This window comes from Pygocentrus nattereri, chromosome 20 (assembly GCF_015220715.1).
Source record: "Pygocentrus nattereri isolate fPygNat1 chromosome 20, fPygNat1.pri, whole genome shotgun sequence".
Lineage (NCBI taxonomy): Eukaryota > Metazoa > Chordata > Actinopteri > Characiformes > Serrasalmidae > Pygocentrus > Pygocentrus nattereri.
This window is the reverse complement of record NC_051230.1, coordinates 1,887,324-1,905,659: the sequence shown is the minus strand read 5'-3', so window position 1 is coordinate 1,905,659 and position 18,336 is coordinate 1,887,324. Positions and strand designations below refer to the sequence as shown.

Here is an 18,336-nt window from a genome sequence, read left to right as displayed (position 1 = left end):
CCCTGCACAGTGGCACTCAGGCTGCCATTCATGTGAAGTCTACCATGCACATTACACCGTGCCAACCAGATCGGCCGCTCCTATGGCAGAGCCACCATAATGACCCACTTCATTTCTTCCCAAAGATAGAATAGTGCCGTTTTTGGAAGGACGTATGCAGTTGTGTGCAAAAGTTTGAAGTTTTGTTGTGAAAATGGATGCGTCCCCTACTGAAAACTCACTTTACACTCTCAGAAAAACAGGTACTGCACTGTCACTGGGGCAGGACCCCTCTTGTCACTGTGGTGGTACTTTGAGGGGTACATCCCAGTACCTTTAGTCAGGGAACATAATTGTGCCAGAAACTTGTACTGACCGCACAGCCCCCGTCTCGCCTCCCGGCTTTTATTTTAATGTTCTGGTTTAAAACATTTGGTCATGAAAAGGCACAAATCTGCTTTTCCACTAGGAAAACCTCATGTAAGGAACACCGCTGGACCTTAAAACCACTGTTGTACCTTTTGAGGGTACACCGACACTGTTTGTACCTTGATGCATGAATCGTGTACCTGTATACTACGTTTACTTCTAGCAGTGTAATATGATGTTTTTAAAGGCACGATTTCGGTTTATTTGCGGAGTTTAACATGTTGGATGATTTTTGCACAAACCACATTTTATTTATTGGTTCTTTAGGGCTTGTTTCGTTTTTTCCATCTGAATTTACATGCCCAAATGTTTTGTGTTATTCTCTAAAAGTGATGTTTCCAGAGCAGATCACTGAAGAGACGCCGTCTGTTTATAGTTTAGAGCCCAGATTTGGGGAAAAACGGGTCGACTTTCAGTAGAAAAACAAACTGAGTTCAGCTTCTTTTATTATAAGGGTTTAAAATGACGTCACCGTCTATTAGACTGGAGAGAAGAGCTACAGCCTCACACGACGCCCAGCTTCTGAATGGAGCTTATGGAGTATGAACGTCATGGAGAACATGACCAAGAGCGGTTTAAAATGCTTAAATTCAACAAATAAACAGTAGTTGTGCATAAGAAATGTGCAGAACTGTTGCGTAAATTCGTGATGGTTGTGATGTCACAACCATTGTCACATTAACGCTACTGTTCAAAAGTTTGGAGTCACGTCACATTAATGAACTTAAACAGTGAAGATTGAAAAAGATGGTTACAAAAGATGGTTCTTCAAGGGTTCTTTAGCAACGACGGTGGTTCTATGTGGACCCATGAGCACTCCAGGGGTTCTTCAGATTGATGGGGAATGTGTTGTGTATGGTTCTATGTACAAACCTTTGGAAAATGGTTCTGCTGTAGTTACAAAGTCAACCTCGAAACAGTAGCAGAACCCTTTTTGGTGCTGTGTAGAACCAACACATTCGCCATCATTCTAAAAACATTTCACCTTGCAAATAACCATTTAGACATGCAGGTGGTTCTCTAAGTCTTCATGGTTCTAGGTAGAACCACTGTCTTTACTTAAGAACCTTTGAAGGAGCATCTTTTTAAGAGAGTTGGTTAATCACTGAAACGTAAACTGACTTATTCACAATTTAGAATATTTTGTAAGCAACAAGAAATTGTTGCTGAATTTAACACACATGGAACCCTTTAGGTGCTATATAGAACCCTGTTAAAAAGGTTTCATATAGAACCATATACAACACACTCTCCATTAAGGACCTCTTTCATAATGCAAAGAAGCCTTTAATCATGCAATGGGTTCTTTGGGTGTTCATGGTTCTGTATAGAACCATGTTCTTTCCTTTGTAAGAGTACATCACTAATTCACAATGCTCCTCATGATGGAACTACCCAGACAGGAAGTGACCAGAATTAGACCTAATTGGTGCCCAAACACATCCAACTTTACTCTTGAGCCCCCAGCATCGGGCTCAGCATGTGGAGCAGTGGAACTGGGTTCTCTGGAGTGATGGAGCTCCATCCAGTACCGTTGGGATGAGTTAATTATCGAGGACTGACCATCCAACACCAGTACCTGACCTCACTAATGCTCAATCAGATCCTCACAGCAATGTTCAACGTCTAGAGTAAAGCCTTCCCAGAAGAGTCGAGGCTGTTACTGCAGCACTGACTCACTACTAACACCGTCAGTACAGAGGAACGCTGGAGTTTATGGAGTTCTGGACGTGCAGTGCAGCAGGAGTGCATTCAGCACAGTTGAAATGTGTAGTAGGAGTGCGCTCAGTGAGCCAGGAGTGTGTGGTAGGAATGTGTTTAGTGCAGTAGGGGTGTGCATTCAGCGCGGCAGGAGCGCATTCGGCGTAGTAGGAGTGTGTAGTTGGAGTGTGTTGAGCATAGAAGGCGTGTAGTAGGAGCATGTTGAGCAGAGTATGTGTGTAGTAGCAGCGTGTTCAGCATAGGAGTGTAGTAGCAGGTGGTTGGTTAGTGTAGTGGTTAACACACCTCTGCCTTCTACACTGTAGACTGGGGTTCAGTGCCCCACCTGGGTAACCACCCTACACTATACCAATAGGGGTCCTTGGGCAAGACTCCTAACACCGCCTTGGCCTCCCTGTGTAAAACAATCAAATTGTAAGTCGCTCTGGATAAGAGCGTCAGCCAAATGCCACAAATGTAAATGTAATGTAAATGTTCAGCGTAGGAGGAGTGTAGTAAGAGCGTGTTCAGTGTAGTAGGAGCGTGTTGAGCGTAGTAGGCGTGTAGTAGGAGCGTGTTGAGCGTAGTAGGCGTGTAGTAGGAGCGTGTTGAGCGTAGTAGGCGTGTAGTAGGAGCGTGTTCAGCGTAGTAGGCGTGTAGTAGGAGCGTGTTGAGCGTAGTAGGCGTGTAGTAGGAGCGTGTTGAGCGTAGTAGGTGTGTAGTAGGAGCGTGTTCAGCGTAGTAGGTGTGTAGTAGGAGCGTGTTGAGCGTAGTAGGTGTGTAGTAGGAGCGTGTTCAGCGTAGTAGGCGTGTAGTAGGAGCGTGTTCAGCGTAGTAGGCGTGTAGTAGGAGCGTGTTCAGCGTAGTAGGTGTGTAGTAGGAGCGTGTTGAGCGTAGTAGGTGTGTAGTAGGAGCGTGTTCAGCGTAGTAGGCGTGTAGTAGGAGCGTGTTGAGCGTAGTAGGTGTGTAGTAGGAGCGTGTTCAGCGTAGTAGGCGTGTAGTAGGAGCGTGTTGAGCGTAGTAGGTGTGTAGTAGGAGCGTGTTCAGCGTAGTAGGCGTGTAGTAGGAGCGTGTTGAGCGTAGTAGGCGTGTAGTAGGAGCGTGTTCAGCGTAGTAGGTGTGTAGTAGGAGCGTGTTCAGCGTAGTAGGCGTGTAGTAGGAGCGTGTTGAGCGTAGTAGGCGTGTAGTAGGAGCGTGTTCAGCTCCTCTGTAAGCCTCGTGTTTTGAGCCCTGCTGTGTATTTAAACCCTTCTCTCGCCTCCTGAGCCGTGTTGTTGAAGCTCTCTCCCTCTCTCTGTAGTGGATTGCTCAACAGCTCTCGTGCAGACCTGAAATCAGCTTTACTCGCTCTCGCGCCGCTCGGCCATGTGTCGCTCCCACGATTACTGCTGCTGTATCACATGAACTCGCGGTAAACGCGCCTTGCACCACCTGGGACATGTTTCACAGGGTAGTTCTGCCCAGTTAGCTCAACAACTTCAGCAACAAGTCAAGAGATTTGAATTCCTGCCTTGATTTTTTTGGATTTCAGAGACGGACATTTACCCTCCTAAATGTTGTTGATCAACCAAGATATTAGTGTCTGAAGTAGTTCTAGCACTGGGGCTACCAGGCTAATTTGGCTGAGAAGATATAGAAGCATGGCTGCATGCAGTTCTCTATAAAAAATATGGACAAAACTTCAGGGCCCTAATTTCTAATCCTTTCATAAACACAGATTTGATCTTTAAGTAGTCTAAGAGAAGCAGAAAGATCAAGTAGTGATTCATTAAATGTGAATTTGATGTCAAATGTGCCAAATTTAATGCAAGTTTCCAACCAGATGTACGAACCCCAGGATCAGTGTCCAGCAGGCATGACTGATTCATGAGCCTTGTGTCCTTCTAAATATATGCAAATCCTGAGAACTTAACCAAAAAGAGAAAATTTGAATAAAAAGTTTGTTTCATAAACAAGATAAGCAAACTGGCCTCCCTTGGCTTGCTCTGATAAGTTTCTAGCAAAGAGACATCAGTCTGTGCGGGTGGGCAACATCTCCAGTGTCATCTCTCTCTTTTTTTCCTCATCTCTGATCTTAGTCTAAATGTTTTTCAAATTTTTATCACAATAGTGATAATATATCAACATATTGCCCACCTCCAGGTGTCGGATTAGAGTTTTCATAATGTTCATGGACCGCGACCCTGTCTGGATTAAGCGGTTAACGATGATGATGATGATGATGATGATGATGTTTATGGCTGCAGTTTCAGCCTCTCGCTCTCAGTAACTGCATTTCTCAGGCAGCTGAAACAGCAGTAAGGAGTGTTTTGAGTTCAGAGCAGACAGTTCTTGTTTTGGGAGAGCTGCGTTATCCCCTGCTTTTCATACAGCCATGAATAAAAAGTCCATCTCGATTTTTGCCACTTATGTATTGTCTGCGTAATGCCTTTGATGATGGGGCACAGATGGAGCAGAGCTTCTCCAGTTTTTCCTCGAACCAGAGAGCATTTCTCAATAGATTTATAATTTCATTCCAGATTGGTGGAGTTGCCTGGGGCGAGGCTTGTTACCTGTCTAGCTGCGTGTGGGTCTTGCATGTTGTTTTTTTTTTTTTTTATGTCCAGAACCGAAGCTAAAAGGAAACCCAATAAACAAGCAGGCCCCTGCGAAGGTCTGGATCAGAGCGTTCCTCGCCCGATTCCCATCTGCCTCCAATTATCCCGACGTCCCCTCCATCCTGCACACCTGGGAAATATTACTAGCCGTGTGTTTGAAGAAATACCTCCCTGCGGTTAGCGAGGCAGACGGAGCGGACGGCTTTGATACGCGGCGGCCGAAGCAGGAGGGTTGAATAGTTCAGGATTGGGAGCGGGGAACGGAAGATGATTCTCCAAATAGCAGGAACTTTTGGCCTGTAAAGTTGTGCGAGTTGCCTTAACGCTGTCTGCTGTCAATTTGGTTAAATTGTTGTCCGTTCATGCGGTTTTCTTGCTCACATGTACCCAGAAACAGCTGCTCCACCGTTTATTGTAGTTAATGTAGAATCGCATTAACTGGCACAGCATTAGAAAGGACTGTAATACACTACAGGAAGTGTAGGGGGCGATGAGACTAATGATTTAAAAAGCTTCTGTTGATTTATTTTAGACCTGGACATGAAATACTGGAGTACTGAGTAGAATGAAATGATAAAATGTCTGATTTTAAGTTTCTTTTTATTTTTGTCCCCAATGACTCGCGCTTATGAGAAGACTTGAATTGCAAATGCAGGCATTTCATTTTCAGTTTCGGCAGGATAGTCGCACAGATGTTTGGAAAAAGAGGAGGTTTGCATTCACATTATATCGTCTTAATTTCAATCCCTGCTTTGGCTGGATTTGCCTCCCGTACAGACCAGCCAGCCACAGTCACGGCTGCCATCGTAACCTTTCTCTGTTGTACGCTGAGCATCAAATTAGTCAAGAAGCGAAAATAAAGTTGGGGACAGAAGAATGTTGATGGATAAGACAACAGACAAGATTCGTGTGACATAAAGCCATAAAGCCATAAAGCCTTCACGATCAAACATGACCGAAAAATATGAAGATGATCTCCAACCACGTCCACCTGACATCGGTTAGTTTTTGTCGTTCAAAGCCTTCGTCAAAAAGCACGGCAGGGAGTGACGTACGTCCTGCGAGCTAATTTAAAGTGAATTAACGGACTGAATTTTTAGAGGATGCAAAGATGTTCCGCCACGCCACGTCCCAGTTTGGGGAAATATGGACTGTGTGCAGGTGTCTATTCCAGATCTCTACCGCACCTAAAGGAGAATTCTTAAACTGAGTAGTGGGTTCTCAACATTAACCTACTTTAGGGATTTCAATCAGCCTGTCAAGGGGCTTAAACTGGGTCTGGTGATTTGTTGATTAGTCTGGATTGTATTTTATAGTGTAGACCTGTACAGAAACTGCTGGGATGTCGCACGGCACGTGTCAGAAATGGACCCAAAGCATATTTTCACTGCTGTGTTGTGTTTGCGGCTGATGTGAAAGGGTAGCTGACGTAACAGATCTGGTGGTTAGTGTTCTCCGCTGTCCGGTGGCGTTGTGCGAGCGGCACTTCAAAAAGATGTGGTGGAGCTTCACAGGACTCTGAGGAAGCCTGTGCCGCCTTCTCCCTCCTGGTGCTGGTGGTGTCATGTTACTGGGGAAGTCCTGACTAGCAGGTGGAATTGGAGCCGACTGAATTGGGAGAAAATTGGTGGAATATTCACACAAAAAAACATGTATATATCACTGCTGGCGGAAGAAAACCTTGTATCTCCTATACATGTTTTTAATGTTTTCCAGATTTTGACATAATTTGAAAAAAGCTGTTGCCCTTTGCATTGTGTTTATATTTAATGATGAATAAACTAAAAGGAATGACCCAAAATGACTGGGGAAAAATTCTGGTTCCATTGATATACATTAAAAGTTGAGGTAGGTTTTTTTCCTTCTCCTGTAAAGTTACAATTTTGGAGATAGGAGGTTTTTTCAGACAGCGATATATAGATGTGGCACTGCATGGCACATCACGTGGCATTCACACATCTGGTGTGAAATGGGCTTAAGACTTCTGAGGGCTGACCACACCTTTGTTCTTCTGTGGTTTGTTTTTTAGGTGTACTTTGAATGTGGAGCGAAGGTGGACGTCATGGATGTCCAGGGCCTCGTTCTGTCCCCTGGTTTTCCCTACAATTATTCCTCCGGGACCCACTGCGTCTGGCAGTTCTTTGTGCCTGTTGGCCACCAGCTCATCATGGAGATGTTTGATTTTGACGTTTTCGAGAGTAACGGCAGTCCAGCAAGAAGTCCGACCATGTCTGCGTCAACTCCGGAGGAGGAAGAGGAAACTCTCAGCTCTAACGTCGGCGTATTACTTTCCAAAATCAACCTAGCCAATAATCAGAACGTGGCGAAGGAAAATCAGCGACCCATGCAGAACGCGGAGGTCAAGCAGGTAGTCGTCCAAGTGGAGTCCAATAAAATGGAGATGGCGAAAGTCTCCAACTCAGCCAAGCGTTCTAATGAGTCCCCTTCTGCCACGCCTCCAGATCCTCCACCTTCTCAGCTGCTCTCTGGCCCTCAACCACCTGGAAATAAAGCCCAGAACTCTGTATCCCCTCAATCATCAAGATCCTCCAATGAACCCAAAGACAAAGTGGCTGGCCTGCTTCTTACTACTCCTCCAGCCATCGGCACTGAGGACGGCATGAGTCCAGAGACCCAGCAGCCCGTAATGGATGCTTGCCCCCATGATGTCCTGTATATTTCGGACCTGATCTCCTTCTCTTCACGATTCTGCGGCTCCAATCGTCCGTCCAGCAATCAGCTCGTTTTCGGGTCAGATGTAGAGATGGTGGAAGTGATCATGGAGTTAATCACCACCACCCATTGGGGCCGGGGGTTCGCCCTGCTCTTTCGCTACCACAACCACACCCAGGTGGCCGCAACTGGAGGACAAAGGTCGTTAGCACGCTCTGGTGGCACGGTGGATGTGCTGCTAGCTGTCGTTAGCGGAGCTGCTTTCTTCGCCATGGCCCTTGCCAGCGTTCTCTGCATGATATTGAGGTAGGAGTGAAACCTGGAAATTTCAAAGTATTAACACCATTTGTTTGTCTTATCATCTGATATTCATGTGTTATATATGCTTATCACTGCTGTCAGAACAAAACCTTCTATCTCCATTTTTTTGGTGTTTTTCAGTTTTTAACATAGTTTGAAAATTCCTGTCGCCCTTTAAGTTGTGTGTACATTTCACAATGAATGGACCAAAAGAAATGGCCCAAAATGTCTCGCAAAAAAGTCCGGTTCCATTGACTTACATTAAAAGCAAAGTATATTTTTTCCTTCTCCTTTAAAGTTACCATTTTGGAGAAACAAGCTTTTGTCCCGACAGTCCTATTGGTTGAGAAGTGTTATTTACAGTAATTGTATTGGCTGAGCTCCGTTTGAAAAGGTTTGCTTTAGGCTAAACTCACCATTACCAATTTTCTACTTTAAAGCGGAAAAAGAAATGTAAGACAATATTTGGCCACCTACAAATTTGGTCAGCTTCTAGAGAGTGGGACATCAGGGCAACGTCGAATTCAGAACTTCTCCTTGTTCCTTCAAAAGCTTTTCGGTTGGCAGCTGTGACAAAGCAACCAAACAACCAGAAACCAGAATCAACCCGAAGTGGACAGAATACAGTACAGAAAACAAGATCGGCTGTGTAACATTTTACAGTCTGTTTGGATTAAACCGTGTTCAGCATCAGAAAACATTGCACAAGCTGAGCTCAACCTGATATTCACTTAGATATTTGCACTGTGTGAAATACAGGGGGTCTGAGGGGTCTGGGACCCCCTAATTAACCTCTTGGACGAAATTCTGGGAGGTTGCTGAAAATACCCTTATTTTGATGTTATGCTGTTCATTAAGGAAAAATAGATGATCCGATCCAGATTCAGTGAAGCTGATTGTTTATCTGCTTCACCCACGATCAGCGTTTTTGGTGTTCTTAACTAACTAGAGCTGCAGCGCTGCTCTGCCTCAGGGTGGCGCTGTAGCAGACTGGCTCACCCAGTTGTTCATTCATAGCCTAGCAACTGTAACACTGCCCAGATTCCTCTGAAGAACTTAAAGTGCTGCAGCAGATCTGAAACCTATAAAATACACGTTTTGTGTTTTATCTGAAACATTTAACAGTTTTTTACAGTTTTACAGTGACTCAGTAAAGAGTTCTGGCAAAGAGCCACCATTGTTTTCCATTCCTAACAACTAACTGGAGCGCTGCTTAGACTATGGCTCATAGTAGCAGTCAGTGATGTATCTAGAATTTCCAGAAGTCCTCAGTTGTTGGTGTAGTGTAGTGGGTAACACCTCTGCCTTCTTCACTGTAGACTGGGGTTCAGTGCCCCGCCTGGGTAAACACTCTACACTATACCAATAAGAATCCTTGGGCAAGACTCCTAACACCACCTTCACCTACTACGCTGTAGACTGGGGTTCAGTGCCCCACCTGGGTAAACACCCTACACTATTTGCCTATTTGTCTACCCCAGGGGTCAGCAACAGGCTCTTTTACTGCCCTCTTGTGGCTCCACAGCTGAATCAGATCAGTAGGTAATAATAAATTAATCCTCCTCTACAGTAAAATAAAGCTCTGCTGATCCTTCAACACAGTTTAACAGTAAATGGTCTTAAACGCTGGAGTTAATGTAGAACTGCTGATTCACCCTTTAACCCTGAAGATCAGCGCAGACGGCTGGTCACCATAGCAACACAGACGATAGCCTCGCCCAGCTAGTAGCTACGAAACGGTAAAAAGAGAGATTTAAGACGGACGTCGATAATCTGGAGACGAATGGACTGATTAGTGTTTATAGTCACTCCAGCTGGTTTCCTGATACGTTTAATCTGCAGAGAGAAACTGAAACACTAAAGTTGCAAAGCTGAAGTCGCTTCTCGTTCACCGGTTTCTTGTTAGAATTCTCCTGTTCCACCTTAAATAGTGCAGCAGTTACATTCTGGTACGCACAGGCTCCATTTAAGGTGGAACGGGAAAATTTGAACATGAAGCTGGAGAATGAGAAGCGACTTCAGCCTCGTAAAAAAAACGGTTTGCAAGCAGCAGATCTACTTTTGAGGAAAAGTTTCCTGCTGGAGATGCGGGAAAGCGGCTATAGCTGAGCTGAAGCTTAAAGCAGAGCAAAGTAAGTCTGCATTTTCACTCATTCTATTTTTAAGCCTATACTAAAACATCAGCACATACTGAGACCTGTTTACAGCCATGATGGTAAAACATTACGTCAATAAATTGACGTAAAATATTGCAGCTCCCAAGGTGGTTTGCCTTTTGTTGAAATGACAGAATGGCTCTTCTGAGGGTTTCCCACTGGTCCTTTTTGCCCTGTTTACTCATCCACTGGCTTCAGGACATCAGGTGACATCAGCACCTCATTGCAGCCCAACATTATAACCGAAGCTCGGTTTGTCTCTTCAGTCTGTTTGTTCAGCTGGACTCTTTGTCTTGTGTTGTAGGCAAATTAGATCATCTTCCTTCTCGCTTGGCGGCACTGCTTTGATGTCAGAACCTGCTATTCATACCTGAGCTTGTTCATGATGCCGCCTATGGCAGTAACTGTAGGCCACAAAAGAGGAAAAGCAAGCACATAATAGAGAGGCACAAAGCGAGAGGACTGGTAGGAGGGAAAGAGGGGGTTTGTGGATGGACCTGTTTAAATGGATCAAGCACAACGATTCAAAGAGCCGGATTCACAAGATTTTTCTTTGTCAGGCTTGTAGGACCTGTAATCGGATTGTAATCGAATCTTTTGCTGCTGTTAAGCCCCAGATAAGTGATATCGGTTACATTGCCTTTGTTGAGGTTCAGTCCACTTCGTCGCTTTCATGTCAAAATCTTGTGAACTCGCTGTTTTACAGGTGGTGTTATTGTTTAAACCATTTGAATGTGGCGTTTATTTATTTTTTCAAATGATGTTGAAGTGAATGGTGAAAAGTTGCATTACGTGAACAGCCATGAGGACTGAACCAATAGAAACGGTTCAAAATGACTAAATCAAAGTACAGTCATTTACATCCTCCTAACACCTACAATCCTCATATATATTCCAGAAACACAAGCTTTTGTTATGATAAATATTTTGCATCTTTATTCTGGCTGCTTTATCAGCTCCACTGACCAAATAGGGGCAACTTTGTAGTTCAACAGTTAAAATCAAATCACATTTATTGTCACATTGAGTTTATAATTTGATGTTATTTTTACTTTTAGTATGTGTGTGAAAAATCATATATATATATATATAGTAGCAAGTAAGAAACTATAAAAACCTTGTTAAAACCTTGTTATTATCACAGTTAATTACTTGCTTGTTAACTATACAAAATAAAACCTGGAATCAGCCAGAAATGAACCCAACACCATTCGCCAAACTAAACGGGCTGTAAGAAGCTTTACAGACCGCCTGGAACAAAACAACATTAATACTGATCTGGACAAACTGACCAAACTGAGCTGAACCTGATATTGGCTCAGTTTTACGGCTCAGTCTGATTTGGTCCGACTCTGAAGATCAGACACGTCTGGCGAATGGTGTTGGGTTCATTTCTGGCTGATTCCAGGTTGTTCAGCTGTTCTTCTGTCACAGCTGCCGACTGAAAAGCTGCTCAGTGGTGACGACAGTTTGGGAATTTAGTGTAAGGAGCTGGAGAACGAACTGCCGGCTGAGCAGCGAGTGGGCGGAGCTCGTTACTCTGACGTAGCACCAAGCTGCTCGTTAAGGAGCTATAATTAGGAGGAAGGAACTGAACATTAAAACATATTAAAGCCGCGTTCACGGCCAGTTTATTCATTTCTTACTGTATTTATTTAACTGCTGTATTAAAGCAGTAGAGCACTCGAGGAGGGAGTTATCACCAATAACATCACGGCTGGGATGATCTACGGACACCAGATCACAGCCGGGATGGTATTCCGTGATAACGCCCTCCCTCTCGGGTTCTACTGCTTAAATAAACAAAAAAAATAAGAGAGAAAAAATATACACATTATATACACAATATACGCATTAAAATACACCCCTTTCACTATTGCCAGTGTACAGTTTTGCACATTTCCATGTATCCAGTTTACAGACTGTAGTCCATCTGTTTCTCTGATACTCTGTTACCCTGTTCTTCAGTGGTCAGGACCCCCATGGACCCTCACAGAGCAGGTACTGTTTGGGTGGTGGGTCATTCTCAGCACTGCAGTGACACTGACGTGGTGGTTGTGTCTTAGTGTGTGTTGTGCTGGTCTGAGTGGATCAGACACAGCAGTGCTGCTGGGGCCAAATTTACGAAAGAAAATACTTGCAATGGTTCTTAATACAGACGCTAAACAGTCGTAAGAATGGGCCTCATTCTTCAGAATTGTCCTTAATTTGTTCTTAACTGTGTTCTTGAGAAAAGTCCTAGGAAAAATTCTCCGTCAGATTCATGTCATGCTGTTAAAGCACAGCACTGTTCTCACCTTTGTGCTCTCGAGTGTGTGAAGATTTTGTTCTTACCTGATAAGAACAGTGGTCAGTCTGAATCGTCGTAAAAACCGCGTAAGTGGGTTTTAAGAAGTAGTTTCGGACGGTTGGTGAGTGAGGCCCAATGTTCTAAAATGCAGTTCTTGAAAAAAACATCAGAAATTCTCAAGTATTCTCGTAAGATAATCTTAATTACTTGGTAATTATTATTTGAAAATCTTAGATGTGTAGCCCTCTTGTAGAAATGAAATATGCAAAACAATATATAAACACAATGTGTGTGTATGTGTGTGTGTGTGTTATTATATATACACACATGCACACAAGGTATAGAAGTAGGGAAAGCAAAAACCTTCCGAATTTTTAATGCAGTTTAATGTAAAAAAAAAAGGTTTTATTTGAAGTGATTTAGTGTTGCCTCTGGGCAGCCTACACGTTTGGTGTTGCCGCTGGGCAGCCTACACGTTTGGTGTGGCCTCTGGGCAGCCTACACGTTTGGTGTGGCCGCTGGGCAGCCTACACGTTTGGTGTTGCCTCTGGGCAGCCTACACGTTTGGTGTGGCCGCTGGGCAGCCTACACGTTTGGTGTTGCCGCTGGGCAGCCTACACGTTTGGTGTGGCCGCTGGGCAGCCTACACGTTTGGTGTGGCCGCTGGGCAGCCTACACGTTTGGTGTTGCCGCTGGGCAGCCTACACGTTTGGTGTTGCCGCTGGGCAGCCTACACGTTTGGTGTGGCCTCTGGGCAGCCTACACGTTTGGTGTGGCCGCTGGGCAGCCTACACGTTTGGTGTTGCCGCTGGGCAGCCTACACGTTTGGTGTGGCCTCTGGGCAGCCTACACGTTTGGTGTGGCCGCTGGGCAGCCTACACGTTTGGTGTTGCCGCTGGGCAGCCTACACGTTTGGTGTTGCCGCTGGGCAGCCTACACGTTTGGTGTTGCCTCTGGGCAGCCTACACGTTTGGTGTTGCCGCTGGGCAGCCTACACGTTTGGTGTTGCCTCTGGGCAGCCTACACGTTTGGTGTGGCCGCTGGGCAGCCTACACGTTTAGTGTTGCCTCTGGGCAGCCTACACGTTTGGTGTGGCCGCTGGGCAGCCTACACGTTTGGTGTTGCCGCTGGGCAGCCTACACGTTTGGAGTTGCCTCTGGGCAGCCTACACGTTTGGTGTTGCCGCTGGGCAGCCTACACGTTTGGTGTTGCCTCTGGGCAGCCTACACGTTTGGTGTTGCCTCTGGGCAGCCTACACGTTTGGTGTGGCCGCTGGGCAGCCTACACGTTTGGTGTTGCCGCTGGGCAGCCTACACGTTTGGTGTTGCCGCTGGGCAGCCTACATGTTTGGTGTTGCCGCTGGGCAGCCTACACGTTTGGTGTGGCCGCTGGGCAGCCTACACGTTTGGTGTTGCCTCTGGGCAGCCTACACGTTTGGTGTGGCCGCTGGGCAGCCTACACGTTTGGTGTTGCCGCTGGGCAGCCTACACGTTTGGTGTGGCCGCTGGGCAGCCTACACGTTTGGTGTGGCCGCTGGGCAGCCTACACGTTTGGTGTTGCCGCTGGGCAGCCTACACGTTTGGTGTTGCCGCTGGGCAGCCTACACGTTTGGTGTTGCCGCTGGGCAGCCTACACGTTTGGTGTGGCCGCTGGGCAGCCTACACGTTTGGTGTTGCCGCTGGGCAGCCTACACGTTTGGTGTTGCCGCTGGGCAGCCTACACGTTTGGTGTTGCCGCTGGGCAGCCTACACGTTTGGTGTGGCCGCTGGGCAGCCTACACGTTTGGTGTTGCCGCTGGGCAGCCTACACGTTTGGTGTTGCCGCTGGGCAGCCTACACGTTTGGTGTTGCCGCTGGGCAGCCTACACGTTTGGTGTGGCCGCTGGGCAGCCTACACGTTTGGTGTTTCCGCTGGGCAGCCTACACGTTTGGTGTTGCCGCTGGGCAGCCTACACGTTTAGTGTTGCCTCTGGGCAGCCTACACGTTTGGTGTGGCCGCTGGGCAGCCTACACGTTTGGTGTGGCCGCTGGGCAGCCTACACGTTTGGTGTGGCCGCTGGGCAGCCTACACGTTTGGTGTGGCCGCTGGGCAGCCTACACGTTTGGTGTTTCCGCTGGGCAGCCTACACGTTTGGTGTTGCCGCTGGGCAGCCTACACGTTTGGTGTTGCCGCTGGGCAGCCTACACGTTTGGTGTGGCCGCTGGGCAGCCTACACGTTTGGTGTGGCCGCTGGGCAGCCTACACGTTTGGTGTTTCCGCTGGGCAGCCTACACGTTTGGTGTTTCCGCTGGGCAGCCTACACGTTTGGTGTGGCCGCTGGGCAGCCTACACGTTTGGTGTTGCCGCTGGGCAGCCTACACGTTTGGTGTGGCCGCTGGGCAGCCTACACGTTTGGTGTTTCCGCTGGGCAGCCTACACGTTTGGTGTGGCCGCTGGGCAGCCTACACGTTTGGTGTTGCCGCTGGGCAGCCTACACGTTTGGTGTTGCTGCTGGGCAGCCTACACGTTTGGTGTGGCCGCTGGGCAGCCTACACGTTTGGTGTGGCCGCTGGGCAACAAACATATTTAAGCAATTTCTCACAACAGAAAAAAATTCTATATGTGATACTGATTGTTACAAAAATGAACCTTGCACTGAAAAATGCTGTGAAATTGCTTTTTGAGAGAAGCCTGTGTGTAAAACTGTTTCTAAGCATGTCATCCACAAACCGAACAAGGTCAGAAAATGACCCTGAAATGTGAGAGAGTGCCTTTGATTGTGATTAAACGTTTATCATGTCATTATAAAGTGAGGAAAACGGGTTTGTTGCCCTGAGGCACCATCATGCAATAGAGGGTTAATGGTTATTCCACTCAGAGGAGCAAAATGGGGGGAAACTATCAAACCAAGGGTTTAAAAATTTTAGCAAACAAGATCTAGAGGTGATGGAGGAAGAAACAGCCAACAGGAAAAAAATCCTCATTGGAAAATACAGTAATTATGGGGCGACGACAGAAAGCGAGAGACGAGGATTGGCAAGAGAAGCAGAGGCTGCGTCCGAATTAGATACATTTAGATGATGACCTCGTCAACTCGCGAGTGTGGGTCTGTCACAAGATTAAGAAAATTTTTAAAGATATAATATTTTCAAGAATAGCACTTTTTCTTAGAATTGTTATTAAGAAAAAGAAAAGATCGTTTTTAAAGTTATTTGAACCTTTTTTCATAACTTGTTTTCTGAAAAATGAAGACTTTTTCGTGAATCCGGCCTCTGGAGTTTTGTCCACTCACTGTCCACTCTATTAGACACTCCTACCTTGTCGGTCCACCTTGTAGATGTAAAGTCAGAGACGACAGCTCATCTGCTGCTGCACAGTTTGTGTTGGTCATCCTCTAGTCCTTCATCAGTGGTCACAGGACGCTGCCCACAGGACGCTGCCCACAGGACGCTGCCCACAGGACGCTGCCCACAGGACTCTGCCCACAGGACGCTGCCCACAGGACGCTGCCCACAGGACGCTGCCCATAAGACGCTGCCCACAGGATGCTGCCCACAGGACGCTGCCCACAGGACTCTGCCCACAGGACGCTGCCCACAGGACGCTGCCCACAGGACGCTGCCCATAAGACGCTGCCCACAGGACGCTGTTGGATGGATATTTTTGGTTGGTGGACTGTTCTCAGTCCAGCAGCGACACTGAGGTGTTTAAAACTCCAGCAGCACTGCTGTGTCTGATCTACTCAGACCAGCGCAACACACACTAACACACCACCACCACGTCAGTGTTACTGCAGTGCTGAGAATGATCCACCACCCAAACAGTACCTGCTCTGTGAGGGTCCATGGGGGTCCTGACCACTGAAGAACAGGGTAAAAGGGCCTAACAAATTACGCAGAGAATCAGTCACTTTAGAAGTTCAGGTGATTAAAATCAGGTGGACTACAGTCTGCTCCTATATGGTCAGTGGAGCTGATGAAGTGGACAGTGAGTATTAATGCAAAATATGTATGACGCGTTGGATATTAACCGTCTCTCTGTGTGATTTCACATCAGTTTTAGGGGTTAAAAATTTATAGTCACATTCAAGCTCGAACCACAAAAGAATTTATTTCTCTGATTTACTTCTTGTTTTTATAAGGAACATTTTGGTCTTGTTTCATGGCCATTGCCAAAGAGACTTTTTGTGCTGTTTACTTTTTTCACTGGAGTACAATCTGAAACAGACCTTTTCCCTAAAACCGAGGCCCAATTACCGGGAACAGCGCGGATGTTAAGCTCCGCAGGGAGCCGGCGTGTTGCTGCGAGTCAGACCCAGTTTGTGGGGTTTAACTGTACCTCCGAGACCCTGACTTCTCCATCACCGAGTCAGAACTGCAGAGACAAAAACCCAATCATTACCTTTTAAAGTGAGATGTTTATGAGGGCCGAGTGCCTTTGACGTCAGTGGATGTTCTGAACGGAGTGCCAGTGTCAATAAAGGCTCGTTCAGGGTCGGGTTCGAAAAAGAAATAATGTTCCTTAGCAGGCAGAGACCTGCAGACACGAGGTCATGCAGTTATGTCTGATTTTCACCGGAGCCTCCTGTGACACATCCGCCCCGTCCTGCAGTCGTCTGCCCGCTTTACTGTGCCCGTGGTAAAAGCCCACTCCTAATGAGGCTGGTCTTGTTCTGTGTGCCCACCTGACTTGGGGAAGTGATTTGGCTGGAAGTAATGCGGCGTTTAAAGGAGCGCCGGAGTCCTAGCAACCGCGGTCGACATGGCAATAGGGGACATGAACTCGGTGAACTAATGAAAATGAGCAAAACCGAGTGCTGTTCTTGTTTCTCTCCACAGACCGAAACTATGTGCTAAAGGATCCAACAGCACGTCGTCCATCAACTCTGAGGTAAATTATCATCTAGATTAGAGACAGACGCTACTGAGCTTTACAGAGCAGACAACACAAGACAGGCTTACTTTACTCCTCTGTCTGACTGACTGTCTGTCTGTGTGTCTGTCTCTGTCTCTGTGTATGTGTCTATCTGTCTCTGCTGGTGTATGTCTTTCTGTCTCTCTGTATGTGTCTGCCTCTCTATCAGTCTGTGTTTCTACCTGTCTGTCTGTGTCTCTCCTTCTGTCTCTCTGTCTTCCTGTCTCTTTCTGTTTGTGTCTTTCTGTCTCTATGTGTGTGTCTGTTTGCCTCTTTGCTGTTGTATGTGTCTTTCTGTCTGTCTCTGTTTCTCTGCCGGTGTATTGGTCTATCTGTCTTTGTCTGTCTTTGTATCCCTCTGTCTCAATGTGTGTCTTTCTGCCTGTTTCTGTCTCTTTCTGTCTGTCTGTCTGGCTATATATCTGGGTGTCTGTCTGGGTATCTTTCTGTCTGTCTGGTTGGGTATCTAGATGTGTGTGTGTGTGTGTGTGTGTGTGTGTGTGTGTGTGTGTGTGTATCTGTCTAGGTGTCCCTCTGTCTGGGTATCTGTCTGTCTGGGTATCTGTCTATCTATCTGTCTCTCTGTCTATATGTCTGGGTATCTGTCTGGGTATCTTTCTGTCTGTCTGGCTGGGTATCTAGATATCTGTCTGTCTGTGTGTGTGTGTGTGTGTGTCTGTCTATCTGTCTAGGTATCCGTCTGTCTGTGTCTGTGTCCCTCTGTCTAGGTATCTGTCTGTCTGTCTGTCTAGGTGTCTGTCTGTCTTAAACCTGTTGGAGACAGCAAAGCAACACAGCAGTTCCCAGAGTTAATGTATGCTGTGACCTGGCTGACTGCTTTCTCAAAGTCTCTGCTTGCAGTCCAGTGCAGTCCATAGCTACATTAGCCTTTTAGCTCCAGTGCTACAACTAAAGAAGGTTCAGACACCGAACATGTCTTGGCTGAATCACATTTTGAATAAGGGAGGACGTCTTTGTAAATCTATTTTTTGACGTTGTAATGTATTCCAGGTTCCAGAGGGGGCGCCAAACTCAAGCGCTGATGGCAGTGAACTGCAGCTAGTGGCTGCAAATCATGCTGAGCCACAGCTTGTTCCTGAAAAAGACAACAGCCTCAGTCCGCCTCACCCAGGTACTGAAATAACGGCATCTAATATTTTAAAAAGTTTAAAGCTGCACAAGATTTTTGTTTTTAGCATTACTGAGCGAGGAGGATTAAAAGAGGCTAAAATATGATGCAAGTTGCTGTGAGTCGCCCTATAAAACAGCCTGAAATGATCATTTAAAAGTCTTAAATGAGTTTTTCACGTCACGCTGC

General features: G+C 46.4%; 1 protein-coding gene across 1 annotated transcript in view; it reads left to right on the top strand.

Annotated features, from left to right (window-relative positions):
* Positions 1-18,336, top strand: part of si:dkey-112e17.1 — a 56,263-nt gene that overhangs the window by 20,249 nt on the left and 17,678 nt on the right. Inside the window, exons 2-4 of the mRNA XM_037531564.1 lie at positions 6,736-7,685; positions 16,943-16,994; positions 18,030-18,150. Of these exons, the coding sequence (XP_037387461.1) occupies positions 6,736-7,685; positions 16,943-16,994; positions 18,030-18,150 (1,123 nt within the window). The remainder of the gene's footprint in view (positions 1-6,735; positions 7,686-16,942; positions 16,995-18,029; positions 18,151-18,336) is intronic.